Source organism: Chiloscyllium plagiosum, unplaced genomic scaffold (genome assembly GCF_037043375.1).
Source record: "Chiloscyllium plagiosum isolate Xiang-an unplaced genomic scaffold, Cpla_swu_hap1 HiC_scaffold_30, whole genome shotgun sequence".
NCBI classification, from domain to species: domain Eukaryota; kingdom Metazoa; phylum Chordata; class Chondrichthyes; order Orectolobiformes; family Hemiscylliidae; genus Chiloscyllium; species Chiloscyllium plagiosum.
Genome location: NW_028270168.1, coordinates 10,743,266 through 10,763,658, shown reverse-complemented (window position 1 = coordinate 10,763,658; position 20,393 = coordinate 10,743,266). Strand labels below are relative to the sequence as shown.

The 20,393-nt window shown below is 42.1% G+C and overlaps 1 protein-coding gene and 1 long non-coding RNA gene across 3 annotated transcripts in view; one reads left to right on the top strand and one right to left on the bottom strand.

Moving 5' to 3' along the window:
- stx12 (syntaxin 12) overlaps positions 1-12,019 on the bottom strand; it is a 31,892-nt gene extending 19,873 nt beyond the window's left edge. The window contains exons 1-3 of one of the 2 annotated variants that reach the window (XM_043717308.2): positions 11,903-12,019; positions 3,309-3,493; positions 865-934 (exon numbers count right to left, since the gene is read on the bottom strand). In XM_043717308.2, coding sequence (XP_043573243.1) covers positions 865-934; positions 3,309-3,420 — 182 coding nt within the window. In that variant the 5' untranslated portion in view covers positions 3,421-3,493; positions 11,903-12,019. The remainder of the gene's footprint in view (positions 1-864; positions 935-3,308; positions 3,494-11,902) is intronic. The other variant, XM_087976724.1, reaches the window with a different exon arrangement.
- Positions 11,687-20,393, top strand: part of LOC122563509 (uncharacterized) — a 45,829-nt gene continuing 37,122 nt past the window's right edge. Inside the window, exon 1 of the long non-coding RNA XR_006315622.2 lies at positions 11,687-11,876. This is a non-coding gene — a long non-coding RNA (uncharacterized LOC122563509). The remainder of the gene's footprint in view (positions 11,877-20,393) is intronic.

The window sequence follows — 20,393 nt, the reverse complement described above, 5'->3', positions numbered from 1 at the left end:
CTCTTGTGGGAGTGAGGGCTGTAGTGCATGAGTTGGGTTGCACAAGGCTGAGAGCCCTGTCAAACCACAGTGGTGGGGAATCCTTGGTTGAGGAAAGTAATAGACAGTTCAAATGATCCCCTTATCAAAGTTGGCAGCATTGGAACAGATGCAGCAGAGGTGGAGGAGCTGGAAAAATGGAAGAGAGTCTTTAAAGCAAGCAGGTGTGAGGAGGCATAATCAAGGTAACTGTGGAAGTTGCGGGGTTGTTGTGGATATTGGTGGCTAGCCTATCCCCAGAAGTGGAAACAGGGGTGTTGAGGAAGGGAGGAATTAGAGGCGGATCAGGTGAAGGAGAGAGTTGGATGGAAATTGGAAGCAAAAATAGGTAAACTTTTCAAATTCCAAACGAGAGGAAAGCTGCACCAATGATGGCATCAATGTACCAGAGAAAGTGTTGTGGGTTGGGCCAGAGTAGGATTAGAATAAACTATCACACATCTATTGCTGAGTAAGTAGAGACACAAGTGGTTTACTCAACCAAGAACTGTGCATACAATTTCTTAACCTTAGTCAAACCTGAATGCTATATAGTTCAAAATTAATATGTACAGCATCTTTAAATTATGCAATTTATACTTCAGGTGATTTCTGTTTGTACAGAAGCAATGTCCTTTTGATTTAAAGAAATAAATGCCATCAGTGAAATATCTACCTTACAAACAACTAATCTTCAAATCTGATATTGATAGACTTGTAACTTAAATACGCATGTACTATAAAATGACATTCATTCAGTTGTCTTAACTTTGAATCTCAAATGTTTTAAATATGTTTAGTATAATGGTAAACCACTTCATCACATACAACTACCAACATACTTACAGTCTGTCCTGAAGTTCGCTTGTATCTTGTTGTGTCCCTAGTTGTTGCACTATTGTAGTTATCTGTGCAGCTGTGAACAACAGATGATTACTTCGATGTTGGATTTAAAACTATAGCAAAATCCTAAACACAATGAAATCTCCAATCAATACAACACAAAAGATTTTTGGTCCAGCATAACCACTGGTGAATTATGCATAATTAAATAAAATTACATTGTGTTAATTGCTTACTATTAAAGAAATGGGAAAATTGCTTTAGGCTTTACACATGGATTGTTCAAGAGGTTGTTTTGTACTGGTAGATGTAGTTTCTGCTTAGTGACTAACTTATTCAACTTGTAATTCTAAGTTTTAAATTTTTGAAATAAACACGATCGTGCGAGCAGCAGAGTCAAATGAAGTTTGGTATAACAAAGCAATGCTCTTTTTCTAAAAAAAAATCTATATTTGTTCATTCACGTGTACGTACATTCGAGTGGGACAGGAGATGGTATCGGGAAGAGGAGTAGAGAAGAGAATGCCTGTTCCACAACACCGCCTATCAAAAGATACTAAAGCTATTTTGCTATAGGTAAGTTTAAATGGATAACTTTTATTTGGAACTCTTATTAATTGTTGAACTAAACACTTTAAAAGAAACTGCACCAGGGAATATGTTATTTAGGTAAGGCACAGCTGTGTACAGTTTAATAACTTTAGTCCTACAATATGTAAATTAGATCATTACGAAACAGGTTCTTGGATATACTGGAATTCAGACTGACTTTCTTTTATAGGGTTTTAAAAAAAATATACAGCTATTTCTAATCTTTTCTATTGGTGACAATGCTTTCTGCAAGTAACAAATCATTCGATATTATAGCAAATGAGATGCTATAAGGGAGGCTGATGGATCTTGCATAAAAACTAAGTGACAGAAAGGGAGCACCATACTTACACATTCAGGTCATTCATTTTCTCTATATTTATCCCCTCAAATTATGGCAGATAGCCACTTTAGGTGCAAGATAAAGATTTTTAAACAGACCACATTACTAACTTGACCAACTATCGTTTCTCTTTTCTCAGAGACTTAAAACAGGTCAGTTCATCGATGCAAACTATGTAGGGCAATTGCCCTGCTTGTGATCACTGATTCTAAAAAAGAATAGGGACCCACAGTGAGATATCTAATTAATGATGACTGCTGTTTGCTTTCAAACCAAAAGCAATCTGTTATATTAGCATCACCATGATCCTAGGCTCCAGTGAGCCTCACACATTTGACAGCTTAAAGAGGAATAATTAAATATGATGCATCTCAATGAAACTGTAGACTTCTCCTCTCAAGATTGAGGTATTGGGATCAGAAAGGGTTTTAATCTCTTTTTAATACACTTTCATGATCTATCAACGTGCTTGAATCTATTTTTTCCTTTTGGCTGCCACTTCTTTCAGTAAACTTCCCCAGCAAATCACTACTTATTGACTACAGCTCTGCCTTCAACATCAGAATTCCAAACAAACTCATCTCTAAACTCCACGATCTAGGTCTCAACTCCCCCCCTCTGTAACTGGATCCTCGACTTTCTGACCCATAGAGTGCAATCAGTAAGAATCGGTGACAACAATAATACTCAATACTGGTGCCTAGCATGGTTGCATATCCAGCCTCCTACTATACTCCTTAAATACGCATGAGGGTGTGGCCGAATTTTGCCCCAACTGCACTTGCAAGTTTGTTGATGATACCACCACTGTATGTCAAATCTCAAACAACGACAAGACAGAATATTGGAAAGAGTTCTTAGTGTCATGGTGTGAAAACAATAATCTGTTGACATTAACTTCAGGAAACAGAGAGGAGGACATGCCCATGTCTGCGTCAATGGTGCTGCGGTAGAAATGGTTGTGGGCATCAAGTTTCTGGGAGTGATGATTAGCAACAATCTGTCCTGGTCTACCCATGTTGACATAATGGTCAAGAAAGCACAACGATGCCTCTATTTCTCAGAAGGCTAAAGCAGCTCAGGTTGTCTACAAAGACTGTTACCAACTTTTATAGATGCACCATAGAAAAGAGCCTTCTGGATGCATCACAATATGGTATGGCAGCTGCTCTTCCCAAGTCTGCCAAGAAACTACAGAGAGTCATAAACACAGCCCATTGCATCATACAAACAAGCCTTCCATCCACTGACTCCATCGATACTTACTGCTGCCTCAGGAAAGCAACCATCTCAAAAATGGAAAACCTCTTGCACTTGTCAGAGCCCAATATGGGTTATTATGTGAAATTATACAAATTATACACAGAACAGATAATTATAATCTTTTAGATTTGTGATAACCAGTTAACTTGTTGGAGAGGTAAACTAATCTTAATGCAAGCAGACTCTTTAGCTCAAAAAATTTCAGATTAATTTTTTCCAAGATTCTTGCAGTGGAACAATTGTAACTTACTATTCCGTGAGATCTTCTGGATGTTGGCACTGCATGTTTGAATGAGAGCATTGAAGTCCTGAGGTTGAGAGTGGTAGTTGAAGCGACTGTCCTCAATTCGTCCGTAAGACATTGCTGCACAAAAAGTCAGCTCTCACCCAGAGTGAGCAACAGGGAGATCAGAAATGTCAGCACTTCCTGTAAATCTAAGGATTAGAGTAGGGTAAATATCCAGGAACATGATAGATAAACTTTAAGTTCAAAAAGCCAGTTAAAACAGAATAGGTTGAACAAAAAGCAAGGCTTTGTTACAGAGGGTGATACAGGTATGGAATGAGCTGCCAGAGGAAATGGTGGAGGCTGGTAAAATTGCAACATTTAAGAGGCATTTGGATGGGTATATGAATAGGAAGGGTTTGGAGGGATATGGGCCTGGTGCTGGCAGGTGGGACTAGATTGGGTTGGGATATCCAGTCGGCATGGACGAGTTGGACCGAAGTGTCGGTTTCCATGCTATACATCTCTATGATTCTATGGTTCTATCCATCCACTTCTCTTCCCCACTTCACTCCAAATGCTGACTCATTCTGAGACCAAGATTTAAAATTCTGACTCCCAGCCTGGGAAATCAACCTCTCAGTATTTACGCTAGAAAACAAAGAATTTTATGTTTCACAGAGTCCACCTTCATTCTTCAAGACTACAGAGAATATAGGCTTAAACTATTCAGTCTCTCCTCAGTTCCAGAAATCAAACTGAACCACTACCAAAAACTGTAGTTTTGTCATTATAGCCTCGCCAAGGTCCTACATCAATGAAATTGAATCTCTGATCCTATTCACCTACAGAAAATTAAAAGTTGTAATTAAAACGAGAGAATGTTGATGATTAAGCAGACCTTCTACAAAAAGTAGTAAATACCTAACAACTCACAGACTTACAACAGCCCATTAGGCCATGTCCACTAAAACAAAATTAAATGGGGCCTTACAACTGTCAGAAATCAGAATTCCATTTCTACCTGAGCTTGCAACCCAAAATTTCTTAACATCCCCCGCAGTCATGACCCAGTTTGGGAAGCTCTGCTTTAACAGATTAAAGCACCAAGCAGCAGATAATCCCACAGATAGCCGATCCCTGTAGGAACTTCTCAAAGCAGTTCTATGAAACTATCTGCAGATCATAGATTTCCCTCATGCTCTGGTCAACATTTTATCCATAATCCTGTGGAGAACTTATAATTCACTGCTGCTCATAAGATTTTGTATACAAGGTGGCTACTGCATTAGATGGCAAATTAATCATTTGAAAAGGAATTCATGATCCATCACCAGATCATGTTGCTGTACTGTTAACTGCAGCTGTACAAGAATCCCAAAAGTTTTAAGGATAAATGTAGTATTTACCGTCTCATGTCTTGCAATACAAGTGATAGTAAAACTGTCTACATTCATTGGCAATACTCCAATGAAACTGACTAATTCTGACATCTGGAATTGTGTTTGTCTGGAATAATATTGAAATTCAGTCACTGACAGCGATTTCACAATTTGAGAGTGAAACGCTCAGGCTGCAATCAAAGTGAAATCAATTGAATTAACCAGAACTTCTACTTTTATACTTTAGTCTTGCTGTATTAACAAAAACTTTCTAGCTCAGAGAAGCTAATCTTCATAATTGTGTAATGCCAAATTTCTCTGTCAAAAAGGTTAAGAGAAGGACAAATTAAGAATTCAAAAAATAATTGTGTAGCTTCCATCTAAAGTCAGTAAGCTATTTTACCATCTGAAAATTTAAAAAGATGTCATGTGATTTTAATCTCCTAGTTTGCTGTCATCCAGAGTATTTCAGCGTGATTGTTTGCTTACCTGTTCACTGACATAATGAACCTCAACACATCCTCTGATTAGGCATCGGATTGAAACTAGGCAAAAGTGAGGACTGCAGATGCTGGAGATCAGAGTCTAGATTAGAGTGGTGCTGGAAAAGCACAGCAGGACAGGCAGCATCAGAAGAACAGGAAAATCAACGTTTCGGGCAAAAGCCCTTCATCAGGAATGAAGGGCTTTTGCCCGAAACGTCGATTTTCCTGTTACTCGGATGCTGCTTGACCTGCTGTGCTTTTCCAGCACTGCTCTAATCTAGAATCAGATTTAAAATGTCAGGAAATGGGAAAAAAAGAAATCCTGGAAGGCAGCTTGTTTCAAGGTCAGCAGTGCATCTTCTTGCTTCACTGATAACCACAAAATCCAGACAATTCTTGCTGTGCGACAGTTATTCATGCACACACAGGTTGTGTTTAGTAACTAAATAATGAAGTGATGTCGGTCGCTTGCTGAAGTGCCAGTTTCATTTATATGGAAACAGACCCATCGGTCCAACTCGACCATGCTGACCAGATATCCGAAATTTATCTAGTCCCATTTGCCAGCACTTAGCCCATATTACTCTAAACCCTTGCTATTGATATACCCATCCAGATGAGTTAAGTGTGGTAACTGTACCAGCTCCCGCTGACCCTACCAGTACACTTCCAACAACACACACATTCGAGTGGCTGAACTGGCCCTTGCTCTCAACAATTTCTCCTTTGAATCTTCCACTTCCTCCAGACCAAAGGGATAGTCATGGGCACCTGCACGGGCCCCAGGTATGCTTGCCTCTTCGTAGGGTATGTGGAACAGTCCATCTTCTGCAGCTACACTGGTCACCATTCCCCAACTTTTCCTCCGCTACATCAGTGGCTATCTGCACCACCTTGTGCTCCCACAAGAAGGTTGAACAGTTCATCAACGTCACAAACACTTTCCACCCTGACCTCAAATTCACCTGGACCATCTTGGGCACCTACCTCCCCTTCCTAGACCTCTCCATCTCCAGCGACTGACTCAACATGCACTCCCATAGCTACCTGGACTATACCTCCTCCTACCCTACCTCCTGTAAAAACGTTATCCCTTACTCCCAATTCCTCCATCTCCACTGCATCTGCTCCCAGGAGGACCAATTCCACTGTAGAATATCTCAGATGGCATCCTTCTTCTAGGACTGTAATTTCCCTTCCCATGTGGTGTGGTGTAAAATTATGTCCCAATACATGTGTGAATCATAATGCAACACATGTATTGGGCCAAGCAGTGGAATGTGGTGAAAGGGTTAAAATTGTGTCCCAATACATGTGTGAATCTAACCGAAAATGGAAGGTGTCGCTTAGTCCCGTGTGAATCTTATTATACACCTTCCCGTGTGAATCTTCTTATCTGTATGTAACCAGAATGGAATGTGTTTTTTAGCCTTGCTCTGCTGTTCACATGAATGTTTATATCTGGAAAAGAGTATATCAGCTGGAAAAGTCTCCAGTTCGGTAGAGTCTGCTCCGGGGTTGCGTTTAACCGCCGAGCGTGGGTTGTTGGCAACCGCTCTACGAGAACTGACGGCTCCCAGTTCCGGTAACACGTAGAGTGAGTATAAACCAGACCCGTTGTAAGTACGAGACCTGGTTGTGGCGACGCTGCGGGGAATAAAACACTTATATTCTAGCAGACTCGCCTCTTGGCTGTTTGTTCTGTGTCAGACTACTTTCCTGCGAGCCTGGTCCTTGACCTTGAGAATTTTTTAAAACATGTGGTCACAATGTCCTCCAGCATATCTCCTCCACTTCCTGCACCTCCACCTTTGAACCCCACCCCTCCAATCGCAACAAGGACAGAAAGCCTCGGTCCTCATCTTCCACCCCACCAACATCTGGATACAATGCATCATCCTCCACCACTTCCAAACAGCTCCTACCACCTTATATATTTCCCTCCCCACCCCTACCTACATTCTGCAGAGACCGTTCCCTCCGCAACTCCCTCGTTAGATCCATGCACCCCCACCCAGCCACCGACCACTCCCAACACCTTCCCTTGCCTACTGCAAGAGATGTAAAACCTGCACCCACACCTCCTCCCTCACTTCCATCCAAGGCCCCAAAGGAGCCTTCCACATCCAGCAGTGATTTTGCTGCACCTCCACACACGTCATCTACTATGTTTGTTGCTCCTCTACATTGGGAAGCCAGGATGCCAACTTGCGGAACGTTTCAGAGAACATCTCTGGGCTACACGCACTAAACAACCCCTGTGACTGAACACTTCAACTCACCCTCCCACGCCGCCAAGGACATGCAAGTCCTGGGCCTCCTCCACCACCAAACCCAACACCTGGAGGATGAATGCCTCATCTTCCTCCTTGGGACCCTCCAACCACATGGTCAATGTTGATTTCACTAGTTTCCTCATTTCCCCTCCCCCCACCTTATCTCAGATCTAACCCTCCAATTCGGCACAACGCTCTTGAACTGTCCTACCTATCCATCTTCTTTCCCACCAATCCGCTCCACTCTCCATTCCAACCAATCACCTTCATCTATCTATCGCATTCTCAACCACTTTACCCCTAGCCCCATTCCCCCTTCCATTTATTTCTCAATCCTCTTGGGCCTCCCCCACATTCCTGATGAAGGGCTCATGCTAGATACACCAACGCTCCTGCTCAGGATACTACCTGACCAGCTGTGCTTTTCCAGCACCACACATTTTGACTCTGATCTCCAGCATTGGTAGTCCTCACTTTCTCCCATTGTACCAGCTTCCACCACTTCCTGTGGCAGCTCATCCCATATACACAGCTCCCTTTGTGTGAAAACGTTGCCGCTTCAGTTCCTTTTAAAGGTGAGTGGGGAAAGATTTAAAAACTTAATCTTCCCCAGCTTTCGATTTCCCTATCGCAGGGAAAAGACCTTGGCTATTCACCATAAACATGCCCCTCATGATTTTATAAACCTCTACACAGTCACCCCTTAACCTCCGATGCTCAAAGGAAAATAGCCTCTGCCTTTTCAGCCTCTCCCTCTGGCTCAAACCCTCCAACCCTGGCAACATCCTTGTAAATCTTTTCTGAACTCGAACAACTTCCTTCCTCCAGGAGGGAGACCAGAATTGAATGCAGTGTTCCAATATTTGTATGCAATTTAGTGCAAAAATGTCAATGCTGTGAAAGATGCAATGAAATTTCTTTCTAAAACCAAGACTATCTGTGTCTATTGACTCGATTGTTTTATTCTGAGAAAATAGGAAACTAAACTCCATAACTGGAAATGAAGTCCACAGGTGGTGTTAACCTGGAATAAACAAAATGAAAGTCCACCACACAGCAACAGATGATACATTTAGAATGGTTGTAGTAAAATCCCTACAGCGTGGAAGCAGGCCATTCTGCCCATCAAGTCCACACCACCCATCTGAAGAGCATCTGGTACTGCCCCACCAACACTATTCCTGTAATCCTGCATTTCCCATAGCTAATTCACCTCACCTGTAATTCCCTGCGCTCTATTAGCAATGTAGCATGGCCAATCCACCTAATCTGCTCATTTTTGGACTGTGGGAGGAAACCCACATGGACACAGGGAGAAAATGCAAACTCCACACAGTGGCCAGAGGGTGGAATTGAACCCAGGTCCCTGGTGCTGTGAGGAGGCAGTGCTCACCACTGAACCACCATGCCGCCTTGGATATTATATAGGAGGCTGCCATTTTGCCACTTTAGGAAGTGTTGGCACGCTGCCAGAGCAATTTTACCTAGTCCAACTTCTATGCCCCATTGCCATCATGAACCCATCACTATGGTTAAACTGCCACAGATTCTCTTTTCTTATTTTTAAACTAATGTGCAAATAGCTGTATGCTTGGAACTCACAAGTGCTACAATTCCAAAACTGTATAAAATAACTCCAACTGACAGCGCCATATCCTGTTGTAATAAAATGAAGGAACTTGCAATTGAAAAATTCAGCTGGTTACCGTCTATAGCTTATATTTACGCAGCACTCAATTGTGAATAGAAAGTGAAAGTTCAATCTAAATGTGGACAGGACCACACTACAATTTAATTAGACAAGTGATAGCTTGGTAATTTGCTGCTGACAGGGCACATCCGTCAGATTTATGGTCTGCGTCACTACCTTGACTGTGATTGCATTTTTGCATTCCTTTGTAATTTAAAATTTTAAAATATCAGTTCAATTCACAATCTGTGCCAAATTAGCCAATGAAAACATGAGTCATTAATGATTCTAAATGAGAATTTAGATTTTTATGAAATTTACTGTTAAGTATACACATCAAGGTAGGTAGAATTGGGCTCAGCTATATTGTAAAATCAAACAACACGGCAGAAGGCCCTTTCACAGAGTGAAAATAAAGGAAGAAAGTTTTTCTTTATCTCAATTGTTTGTGGTGTATTCATAAAACAGGATCATGTAATTTACTGATGAATTCAGAGACCAGGAATGTGATCATTAACAATTTTGAAAATAAAACTGCAGCTACTTTCACCTAGCAGTTCACACTGCATGACACACCCTGAAATACATCTAGAAATACAGGAACATTCCACTGACTTCAGTGGGATGTCCTTGCAGATGTCCTTTCAACTCGCTGAAAAGAGCAGACTGCATTGAGGCAATACCCCACATTGAATTTAGAACAAGACTTTGCTTTGCAATACACTTCCAAACCACTCATTTTTCTAAAGGCAGCTTCACCCCATTAGATGACCAGCTCAAGAAAATACTGCAACTTGATTAACAAAAACAAAAGACACTGCATTCACAGCTTGGTAGACTAAATTACCTGCTCTGGTGAAAGTCTGGTTCCACTCAGCCAATGTCAATCACCTGGTTCAAAGCCCACTTTAGGATTCAAGCAAACAATCTAAGTTGATACTCCAGTGTATGGCTGACACAGTATAGCATCACCATTTGTGCTACTGATTGCGTGAAAATTTACCCGTTGAGCTGAATGTCTAAAATCTCATCAAATTATTCAAATTATAGCAGCAATGCCTTTCCAGGTTCCTTGTCAGCATTCCTTCCTCAACTACAACTTTCTAAAAAAGTTATTAAACCAATCATTCACTTGCCAGTTGTGGAACCTTGCTTTGACTAGATTGGTGATGCGTTTATCTTTATAGCAATGGTCACACTCCTAAAAAGATGCAACTGCACATGAAGCTGTGCCATATTCTGGAGGATTAAAAAAAACAAAAAGGTATTTTTCCAGTTCCAATTACAACAGTACATTCATAACTACTCAAATGTGCTCCAATCTGCCTCACTAGTAGCAATGACATGTTCATTACAGAGGTTGTAAACAGGCTGAGTTAGGAGGCCAGTGGAAAACAGCCTTTTCTTGTTCATGACGAATCACAAAAGACTTTAAGTTAAGGATGATTCATCTTTCAAAAATGAGGCTTTTGTTAAAGGATTAATAATAAAAATAAGAAAAATATAAAATAAAAATAATAAAATGTTTAAATGTTTACTAAAGGCATTAGAAAAGGCCGCCCTAACACCACTATTGGCATGGCTACACCCAAAGGACTGCAGAGGTTCCCAAAGCAGCCTATCACTTGTCCTGCAGGGCAATCAGGAATGAGCAACAAACACTACCCCAGCCAGAGACAAATGCCTTGAAAAAAATTGAAAATGTAAAATACAACTCAACAGCTGGTCATTTAACCACACCATAAATACATCTAAGTGGATTGTCAGGGTTAAGGTGATGTAATATCACATTTGAAAGAAATCATAAATACTGGAAATAAGAGGTCCACAGTAACTGAAAAAGTTAAACAAGAGTCATGTTTTGATAGAGCTAATTCAACATCATTATTGACCACACCTACAGGTATTAGCAACTTGGTAGCTCCAACTATATTACATTTTTGTTGAGAAAAATGCTCTCTTGGAACAGACTAGCTCTCAGAATTCATTTCCCTTTTAAACATTCAGTAGTTAGACATAACAGTCATAGGCTGCCACCCCAAGACACTGGATTATGCAAGCTTCAAATGCCATGTCTTATTGGCAAGACAGCTCAATCCTGTATGCTACAGAACATCCTCACATACCCAATCAGCTTCTTTCAAAACCTCTTCATCAAGATTCTGAACAAGCCTCAAAGTCCAATTCTTATCCTGCACTAAGTACTACTTAGCTATTACCTCTACCCTTGAACTCACACAGAGTTCAAACACAGAATTCAAAATCAAAAATAGAAATTTCTGGAGAAATAGTTGTGAAGGATAACTCGACCCAAAACGTCAACTCTCTTCTCTCCACAGATGCTGCTAACAATCTCTGTTGGCGTTTCAGATTTCCAGCACCTTTAGTTCTTTGAGTGAGTTGACAGGTCCCCTCCTGGCCTCCCTAAACCATTCTCCATCGCAATCCATCACTGTCAACATTTCAATTTGTTCCTTCCTCTTGCTCCTCTCTTCTCACGACCTCCCCTGTGTGAAACACAGCTATTAACACGTTATAAAGAGGTGCTGCCTGCCTTTTATGTCACCTTTGGACACTTGCTAGCAGCAGCCGAGGCCTGGGTCACTGACAGCTGGGCGGGCCCTGGGAGCTGCAAAATAATGACCCCTTACGCTCCACTGCGCAGGCGCCACATCACCTGTCTCCGTGGGTTCACTATTTAGCGGTCATGGGGCTTTTTTGGCCCCGGCAAAGAAAGCGGAATCGGCGACAGCGGGAGGGTGAGTAACTCTCAAATAACACTCACCTCCGCCCAAAGCTCACTCGCTTTATCCAGGAGTTTCCTACCGCGACCTAGACCTAGACCGGTCGAGCGCCGCTGTTAACGCCCTCGAAGAGCCCAACTCCACCAAAAATGTCACGTGACCTTAACGTCACGAACGTGGCCACACCTTCATGTACGGGATGATGTCACCAGGAGCCAGTCATGTCCTGGAGGCCATTCAGCCCATAGGTGGAGGGCTAGAGGGTTTCACATTCACTGCCCTTTCCCATGCTCTTGCTTGCATGTAATCCTAGTTTGACTTGGATCACAAACACAAATCGCTGGAAAAACTCAGCAGGTCTGGAAACAGCTGTACAGAGAAAAACAGCGTTAGCGTTTCAAGTCCCTTCATCAGAACTCTGTTCTGAACAAAGGGTCATTGGACTCAAAACGTTAACTCTGTTTTCTCTCTCCACAGATTATTTTATTATTTTTATATTCATGACAGAGCACATCTCCAGCTGCTCATCTGTAAACACACTATGACATTGTGATTGCATATGCCCAAGTTGGCCCCTCTTTTCATTGCTGTTTATTTGTCCTCCGGAACATCTGAACATACGTGAATTAGGATCAGGAGTTGTTCATTTGGCCCTTTTAGCTTTCCCCACTTTATTCATTCATATGATATGGATGTGACTAGATGGTCAGCCTTTATTGTCCACCCCTAACTATTCTTCAGTTATTTGTGAACCTCTTTGGTATGCTAGTGTAGGTATACATACCTGCTAGAAAGGCCAGGAGTCTGATCTAATTACAGTAAAAAAGCAGTGATATAATTCCATGTGAGGATGGACTGTGACTTGGAGGGGAGGTCGTAGGGGATGGTATCCCCATATATCTGTTGCCCTTATCCTTCCACATGGTTGGGATCTTGGATTTGGAAGGTGTTGATGTAGAAACCTTGGTGAGTTGATGCATGACATCTTGCAGATGGTACACACTGCTGCTACTGAGCATGAATGGTGGAGAGTGAATGTTTAAACTGTTGGTTAGAATGTTAATCACATAAGCTGCTTTTTTTTTAATGTTGTCAAACCTCTTCAATGTTATTGGAGCTGGAGTCATCCAGGCAAGTGGAAAGTATTCCATCACATCCTGACTTGCACCTTGTAGGTGGTAGATTGGCTTTGGGATCAGTTACCTGCTGCAGAACTCTCAATTTCTGACTTGATACTATTTATGTGGTTGTCTGGTTCAGTTTCTGGTCAGTGATGACTTCCATGATGTCGATATTGGCAGAATCAACAAAGTAATCTCATTGTACATCAATGGACAAAGGTTAGATTCTCTTGTTGGTGACATTGCCTTGTGTGGCACAGAAGTTACTTTCGACTTATCAGCCCAAAAATGGATGATGTTCAGGTCTTGGTGCATATGGAGTTGGACTATTTTAGTATCTGGGGAGTCACGACTGATGCTGAACACTGTGCAATTATCATCAAACATCTCCATCTCTGACCTTCCATCTCTGACAGAAGGAAGGTCACTGCTGAAACAACAGAAGATTTTTGGGACTGGAATATTGCTCAAAGGATCTTCTGCAGCGATTTCTCGGGACTGTGATGATTCATTTCCAACAACCACAATGACCTTCTTGGGCTCAGCACAATTTTATCACACTAATCTGATTTTGGTTTAATTCAACTTTCCTGTCTACCCTGATAATCTTGAACTTCTATTGCCAACCAAAAATCTACCTAATTCAACCTCATTTTTTGATTCATTTGTGGGATATGGGGATCACTGGTTGGTCAGCATTTATTTCCCATCTCTAGTTGCCTTTGCAAAGGTGGTGGTGAGCTGCCTTCTTGAACTGCTGCAGTTCACCTACTGAGTTGACCCACAATGCCATTAGGGAGGGAATTCCAGGATTTTGACCTAGCAAGTGGAGGAACAGTAATATATTTCTAAATCAGGATGGTGAGTAGATTGGAAAGGAACTTGAAGGTGGTGATGTTCTCATGTACTTGCTGCCCTTGTCCTTCTAGATAGAAATGGCCATGGGTTTGGAAGATGCTGCTAGAGGATCTTTGGTGATTTGCTACAGTGTACCTTGTACATAGTACACATCTCTGCTCCTGAGTAACAATGGTGCAGGGTGTGGATACTTGTGGATGAAATTCCAATCAGGTAGACTGCTTTGTCCTGGACTTTGTCAATCTTCTTGCATGTTATTGGAATTGCACCCATCCCCCAGGAAGGTGGAGGTTATTTCATCACACTCCTGGCATATGCCTTGATGGACAGACTTTGCTGAGTCATGAGGTGAGTTACTCACCACAGTATTCCTAGCCTCTGACTTGCTCTTGTAGCCACTGTGTTTATGTGGTGAGTCCAGAAAGTTGATAGTGGGGGCACCAGTGATGTTAACACCATTGAATGTCCAGGGGTGATGATTAGATCGTCTTTTATTGGTGATGGTCATAGCCTGGCATTTGTGTGGGGTGAATGTAATTTGCCACTTGTCAGTCCAAGACTGGATGTTGTCCACATCGTGTTGTATTTGAACTTAAAGGAATATTCAATGACTCTGCCTACACTGCTCCCTTGATAAAAGAATTTTACAGATTAAAGAGCCTCTGAAAGAAAAGATTCTTCATGATCATCTTATTTTGTAGACCCCTTATTTGTAAGAATATCTTCTAATCTTTGTTTCTCCCATAAGGGGAAGCAGCATTCACTGTCAGGTTCCCTCAGGAGAGATCCCTGCTGTTTATCAGTTCTGATCAACTGGCAAAAATAGTGACATTTTCTTTCCTAAATGTCACTTTTTGAGGTTCTTTTTCACCCTACATTTTCAACCAGCCCTTCACTTGACTATATATGGAATTTTAAGCACATATCCTAACATCCTCATTTCAAAGACAGATCTTTAAGTATTGTTTGGGTTTCTGATATATACAGTAAAGTGGGTAGAATCTCTTAACTTTTTTCCTTGCTCAGAGCTTGAATTTTCTTATTTTTGACTCATAGCTCTGCAATTTTGTTTCTCATCAAAGGATTTATCCAATTCTGTTTTGTAGGTTAAGTCTTGGCTCTGTAAAGCCAATCACTTTCGCTTCCCAGTATTGCTAGCCCTCTAAAATTTTCTTGTAATGCCTAGGCATCACAGATTAATCTCATGTACCCTTCTGTTAGATCTTTGCAAAAAAGTCAGTACTTTCCAAACTTGTTTTCCAATTGAGGCTTGAAAATTGTCATTCCTGTTGTACTTTTCAGATTTTAGACTAGGTAATGGCCTCGTGGTATATTAACCAAGAGATCCCAGTAATGTCTGGGGACCCAGGTTCAAATTCTGCAATGGTAGAATTTGAATTCAATAATAATCTGGAAATAAGAGTCTAATGCTGACTATAAAACCATTGCTGATTATGATGAGAAAAATATCTGGTTGTCAAACACCCTTTAGGGAAAGGAATTTGCCTTCCTTCCTTGAGCTGGCCTACATGTGACTCCAGACCCACAGCAACGTGGATGACACTTAACCTCTCTCTGGACAATTCGGGATGGGCAAAAAATGCTGGCCGACCTGTGATGCTCTTATCTTGTGAATGAATAAACAAAAAAATATCCTCACCGTTGTCAGCATATGATATTCTAATTTGGATCATTCACTGTCACCAACCTTCTTTTCTACTCTTAAACAACATTTTAATAAGATTATACAAACCATGGTGGTGCACTATAACAAAAACATTCAATCTGCTGCCTGAACCTGCTAATGGTCATTGTGGCCAGGTCCAGGCCCAGGACTATGACCATGAGGAAGCCCTCTGACCTGCCCATCCTTCCCTGTGTGGGGTGCCCCATTGATCTGAAGCATGAGGCTGAAGCACAGCCAGAAATTTAAAAATCTCCCTTTCAAAAAACTAAAGAGGGGCTGCAAATGAACACATTCAACAGAAGAATGAAATTCGGTTTCCCCCAGGCCACAAAATGATATGTGGCCTTGCATTCAGTGAACTTAACTGACCTACTGTTACATGAGACTGCTGCATTCTCCACCCAGTTACTTGATGGAAAAGGGGAGGACCCCTTTGTAGAGGGCACTCCATTAGAAATATCTGTTGCCAGATAGTAGAATGTCACACCATGGTGTTTCTGAGCAGCAGACCATACAGGAAACACCTCTGTGCTGTTGAAGGGCATGAGGGGAAATTCCCTTAGATTGCTCAGGAGGATGCCGATGGCTCAGGCCCTCTCAGCCAATTGTGTGGCATTATTCAGCCCACTTCTCCACCTTCCAAAACATCAGCCCAGCATCCTGAGCCCTCTATTCCACCATCCAGTGATAACTCAACTGACAGTGGAGTGCTGGGCACGTTGTTGTTAGTTATCTATATCAATGGTTTGGATGAGAATGTACAAGGTATGATTAGTAAGTTTGCAGATGACACTAAAATAGGATATATTGTGGACAGTGAGGAAGGTTCTCAATTGCAGTAGGACCTTGATCAGCTGGGGAAGTGGGTCAAGAAATGGCAAATGGAGTTTGATATAAATAAGTGTGAGGTCTTGCATTTTGGAAAGTCAAATCAAATCTGACAGCATCAAGGTAGGAGTTTCATGGTGAATAGTAGGGCCTGAAAGAGTGTAGTGGAGCAGAGGGACCTTGGAGTTCAGATGCACAGTTCTCTGAAAAGTTGTCACAGGTAGACAGGGCAGTAAAGGCGTATGGCACACTGGCCTTCATCAGTCAGGGCTTATAGAAGTTGGGAAGTTATGGTGCAGTTGTACTGGACATTGGTGAGGCCACACTTAGAGTATTATGTTCAGTTTTGGTCACCTTGCCATAGGAAGGATGTTATTAAACTGAAAAGACTGCAGGAAAATAGGGAGTGGTTGGAAAAGCTGGCAAGTTTTTTTTTTAAAGAGTGTAGAAGACTGAGGGGGGACCTTATAGAAGTGTATGAGAGGCATGGATAGGGTGAAGTTTTCTCAGGTTTGGGAAATCAAGGACTGGAGAGCATCAATTTATGGCTAGAGGGGAAAGAATAAAAGAGAACCTGAGGAGTAGCTTTTTTATACAAAGGGTGGTATGCACATGGAATGAGCTGCCAGCAGAAGTGGTTGAAGCAGGTATATTAACAACATTTTAAAAGGCATTTGGACAAATATATGGATAGGAAAGGTTTAGAGGATATGGGCCAAGTGCAGGGAAATGGGCTTAGCATTGATGACATTTTGGTTGGCATGGACCAGTTTGGGCCGAAGGGTCTACCTCCAGGCTGTAGGACTCTATGACTCGATGACAGAGGAACTAGTTCATGAGTAGAGGCTCCCATATAATATCCATCACTGCTGCAGGGAGATAGCGCTGGTGAGAGTTGATTATGTCCCAAATCTTGATCAGGTCCTAAACCTTGATCATGGCACGGTGGCTCAGTGGTTAGCATTGCTGCCTCTCGGCACCAGGGTCCCAGGTTCGATTCCAGCCTCGGAAGACTGACAGTGTGAAGTTTCTCCCAGTGTCTGCATGGGTGCTCCAGTTTCCTCCCACAGTCCAAAGATGTGCAGGCCAGGTGAATTGGCCATGCAAAATTTCCCGTAGTGCAAGGTGCATTAGTCAGAGGGAAATGGGTCTGGGTGGGTTACTCTTCAGAGGGGTCGATGTGGACTGGTTGAGCCGAAGGGCTTGTTTCCACACTGTAGGGAATCTAATCTAATCTAATATTCCCATGGAAGACAGCTAATTCCTGGATAAAGGTCTTAGGATATGACTATTCCATGAAAAGGAATTGCACGTTGTAATTGAGTCCATGCATCTCATGGAAGAAATATGTTCTCAGGGTGCATCTTCTTGAAGGAGGCTCAACATAAGGGTCCGAAGGTGGAAAAATCACTCTCTGATGTGATGGCACACCAATGCCTGACCACCTCCACTCACCCCCATGCAAAGGGGACACTCAGTACTTCAGCAATGATCCAGTGTTGCTTTTAGTCCCAGAAATATTCAACAGGCTTTCTCTGTATATTTGTGACAAACTCTGGGGGAGGCACCCAATCTTCCTTTCAATTTAATCAATCAAAATGAGGTTAAACAGCCTCTCATGGGACAATGTAACAAAAAAAACCTATCAATTAATGGAATCTTGCAGAGAACGGAAATGTAGAAAATCAAAATTACATTGATGATCCACCTTATACTCTTAAAAATAGGAATTAATCCTCCGTTCAACTCTTTTATCATCACCCTTTCCCTATGCTGAGTTTAGGGACAGCATAATTACAATGGTAGACGGTAGTCTGCAAGCAAGTCTAAACAGAAGAGGCACACGTAACAAAGGGCTTCCACAGTCCTTCTGTTTTACTTCATGTGAATTTTGAGTTGAGACCTAAGGGGCAACTTTTTCACACAGAGGGTGGTACGTGTATGGAATGAGCTGCCAGAGGATGTGGTGGAGGCTGGTACAATTGCAACATTTAAGAGGCATTTGGATGGGTATATGAAGGGTTTGGAGGGATATAGGCCAGGTGCCGACAGGTGGGTCTAGATTGGGTTGGGATATCTGGTCGACATGGACAGGTTGGACCGAAGGTTCTGTTTCCATGCTGTACATCTTTATGACTCTATGTCCTAAATAATAAAGTGGTTTATTGCATGACAGCAAAAGATACAGTATAATTTACTAGCCATTCATTATTACTAAGGAATCTGTACAGAATGCATCTGCTTCTTTTGGACGCTTGTACAGAATTCAATAGTCTCCACTGAAAGACATTATCGGATTGGGCGGAGCTCAATGTAACACAAACATTCACTCTCTCACAACCACCACCTTGTGCATGTCATGAAAAATGCAAGTTGGTGGTGGGGTGGGAAGGGGTGTGTGTGCGCGGGGACCTGTCAGAGTTGGGATAGATAGGGGGCCTTTCTATTAGAAGCACAGCTATAATAACTCAGTCTGAGTTCCCCTGCAGTATGTGACCCCTAAACTTCAGCTTGTTGCCCCGTTTGGGATCCAGACCTCTACTTGGGGAAACTCTGGGGTTAATTTAAGATATCTGTATTTTTTAAGAAAATGTTATTTTTAAATAATTTGTCAACATATTAATGATAAAAGGCTGATTGATTGGATGAAGCAGTTAAAAACATGTCACAAAATCTCTGATATTATGCAAAAGCCAACTCATTCGTTTTCACAAGAATACTAACTGAAGTCAATATCTAGATTGAAGAGTGCAGAAATTAGAATGTTAGGCACGAATTTGTGGTTTTGTATTTAACCATGAGCTGTCAACCAAAGATTCTCTCCACCATAAAGATCATTTATTTCAACCTTTGCCTATTGCTGGCTCTTCTGCAGCTAGCTGGTCAGGCAGTAGCAAGGAACAGGAGAATTGACGATTCGAGCTTAAGCCCTACACAGGAATGTAGTTACCCAGTGTCTACTGTATCAGTAGCAGGATGGGTTTGCTTATGTGAGCTAATGGGCTGAATGACAGATGGAATTTAATTTAGATAAATTTGAGGTGATGCATTTTGGAAAGGCAGATCAGAGCAGGACTTAGACACTTAATGGCAAGATCCTGGGAAGTGTTGCTGAACAAAGAGACCTTGGAGTGCAGGTTCATAACTCCTTGTAAGTGGAGTCACAGGTAGATAGGATAGTGAAAGTGGCATTTGGTATGCTTTCCTTTATTGGTCAGAGCACTGAACATTGGGGTTGGAATGTCATGTTGAGGCTGTACAGGACATTGATTAGGCCCCTTTTGGAATACTGTGCACAATTCTGGTCTCCTTCCTATTGGAAGGATGTTGTGAAACTTGAAAAGGTTCAGAAAAGATTTGCAAGGATGTCACCATGGGTGGAGGATTTGAGCTTATAGGGAGAGATTGAATGGGCTGGGCCGGTTTTCCCTGGAGCATCGGAGGTTAAGGGGTAACCTTATAGAGGTTTATAAACCATGAGGGGCATGGATAGGATAAATAGAAAGTCTTTTCCCTTGGGTGGGGGAGTCCAGAACTAGAGGGTATATGTTTACGGAGAGAGGGGAAAAAAATTAAAAGGAACCTAAGGAACAACATTTTCACATAGAAGGTGGTTGGTGTATGTAATGAGCTGCCAGAGAAAATGGTGGAGGCTAGTACAATTACAGCATTTAAAAGGCAATTGGATGGGTATATGAATAGGAAGGGTTTAGAGGGCCAAGTACTGGCAAATGGGACTGGATTAGGTTAGGGTATCTGGTTGGAGAAAGTGAGGTCTGCAGATGCTGGAGATCAAAGTTGAAACTTTATTGCTGGAACAGCACAGCAGGTCAGGCAGCATCCAGGGAACAGGAGATTCGACGTTTCGGGCACAGGCCCTTCTTCAGGAATGAGCAGAGAGTGTTCAGCAGGAGAAGATAAAAGGTAGGGAGGAGGGACTTGGAGGAGGGGAGTTGGAAATGTGATAGGTGGAAAGAGGTCAAGGTGAGGGTGATAGGTCGGAGTAGGATGGAGGCGGAGAGGTCAAGAAGAAGACGG